Raw genomic sequence first — 1,972 nt, forward strand, 5'->3', positions numbered from 1 at the left:
GTTTACAACGCTTCATATGAAGCTTCTCCTGCAGCTGCCGTCAAAGTAATTCGAAACGTCGGTTCCAGATCGTTTTACGCGGATTCCGTGGGACTGCTTGTTGCTGTGGGATCCTTCTATATTCGCGAGGTAGTTATTGAGAGAGCCTATTTAAGCCGAGTGCTGGTCTCTTAAGAGCCTAGACTGCACAGCAACACCCCGCTCTCACGTCTTGTTAGCCTGTGTCGCTACACTACAGCAGACATTATTTACGTGCAATGTTAAAGACCAACTCAACACAGGATCACAAAACGTCTCCATCAGAGGTGTGAAGCTTCTCCCAAGCCTGGACCACGATGCGCGAACTCTACATATGATGCAACTCTTCGTACGCACCTACCTTCGACCCGAAACGCGCCGTGCAAATTCTGTCGGGACTCGTGTGCATCAGTTGGAGACGCGCGTTATGAGGATGTAAGCTGTTCACGGTTTGTGCATAATTAATCGCATAATAGTATGATCTTACTGTATAGCACTTAAGAGGGTTCAGCAAAGGGATAACGGAGTTGTAGCACCTTAAACTAGTGTGCAATATTATTCTATTATCCACTACTATCCCCTCGAGAGTAGTATGCACCATCACCTCATTCTTGTGGCGAAGACCCAGCTATCACACCTTCAAGTTCTTGAAGAATTTCGCGCATAGAATTGAGAGTACCCTGCCAACAACCCTGCATCAAACTACCCAACGGTATCTTTTCAACCTCCGGGAATTGGTTCTGTGAATATAGCTCCCTGGCGCGTAACATTGGATTCTCAAATTCCAAAAGCTCCTTGTATGGCAGCTTACCTGTCATAACTTCGTAGATCGCACAGCCGAAAGCAAAGATATCGGTCTTTCGGCTTATCACCGGTCCCTTGTAACTGAACCACTCATAGCATGCTCCTGCATCTTCTCCATCAATGCTGCAACCTTCAAAGTCAATAATCTTCAAATGCTCTCCAACCAGCACCCAATTATTGCATCCAACATCAGCATGAATTATTTTGTTATCATGCATATATTGGGTTCCTTCTGCAGCTTCCCGTAGCCAGCAAATTCTTGTATCTAGAGGGATCTTGTCCAGTTCGCTTGCCTGAATTACCGTCCGAAGCGGCTGCCCGCGCTCAAGAATAAGACCGTCTTTTGTTGCACTAAAACATTTTACAATATTTTTATAAGATCCTAGACGTTCAAATGTTTAAAGTTCAACATCAATTCCCTTGCCGTAATAGGTCTTCAAAACTCTGTTATCATCAATCATATATATGATTCCTGCTCCGCCTGCCGAAAGGAATGCATGGGGCTAGATGTACTCCTTTATTGTCTCTTGGGCCATGATTCCATATGGAATGTGTTTGCGGTACGGACGTAGGTTCTCTGGTGTGAGGCGTAGTTGAGGTGTCGAGGTCTGCGGCCTATCTCCCTGCGACTGCTGCGGGTCAGGCCTTGTTCGTCTCGATTGGGCATCGCGCTGGATCCGACCCCCTTTTCGCTCCTCTTTTTGGCCTAGATCGGTGGACTTGACCATGGCGCCACCTATTACGGTATAGCGTATAATTGCTCCTTTGTGTGAAAGATAGCTGCTTCCTCCCTCGTTCCCCTAGCTATTGCCAAGACGCAGGTGCGAATGCAAAGAGTAAGAGGAACCTATCTAGAGCGCATCTTTCTTAACAATATCTACTGCAATGCCTCTCAAATAGATAGTATATACCACGGACTCGCGTCAAGGGCCGCTCCAGGAGCAAGTATGGCTACGCTATTGCTACCCTCGTCTCTCTATGCCCTCCGCTTACTTAAATAATAGTGCTCTTGGGATGGGCCTGCTATTGCAGCCGCCCATGCGGAATCGCTTTTGATTTTCCTTTGCAGCGACGCGCGCACAGACTCTGCAGTTCGCACAGCAGCTACCAGCCCCGACTGTCGACCACGACTTCAACTACCACCATCACC

General features: G+C 47.5%; 2 protein-coding genes across 2 annotated transcripts; one reads left to right on the forward strand and one right to left on the reverse strand.

Moving 5' to 3' along the window:
• Positions 1 to 16: 16 nt before the first annotated feature.
• On the forward strand, positions 17 to 483 carry BDR25DRAFT_363997 (uncharacterized protein; the record flags this gene model as incomplete). The annotated part of the gene is made up of 4 exons (XM_033696813.1): positions 17 to 39; positions 69 to 105; positions 176 to 398; positions 431 to 483. The coding sequence occupies 4 exons, from the start codon at positions 17 to 19 to the stop codon at positions 481 to 483; spliced, it is 336 nt and encodes a 111-aa protein (XP_033539358.1).
• Positions 484 to 623: 140 nt separating this feature from the next.
• Positions 624 to 1,662, reverse strand: BDR25DRAFT_387922 (uncharacterized protein; the record flags this gene model as incomplete). Its single annotated transcript, XM_033698078.1, has 2 exons — positions 1,336 to 1,662; positions 624 to 1,173 (listed from the first exon to the last, which is right to left on the reverse strand). The coding sequence occupies exons 1-2, from the start codon at positions 1,548 to 1,550 to the stop codon at positions 624 to 626; spliced, it is 765 nt and encodes a 254-aa protein (XP_033539359.1). The 5' UTR covers positions 1,551 to 1,662.
• Between the last annotated feature and the right edge of the window lie 310 nt (positions 1,663 to 1,972).

This window comes from Lindgomyces ingoldianus, assembly GCF_010093535.1.
Source record: "Lindgomyces ingoldianus strain ATCC 200398 unplaced genomic scaffold BDR25scaffold_98, whole genome shotgun sequence".
In the NCBI taxonomy this organism is placed as follows: domain Eukaryota; kingdom Fungi; phylum Ascomycota; class Dothideomycetes; order Pleosporales; family Lindgomycetaceae; genus Lindgomyces; species Lindgomyces ingoldianus.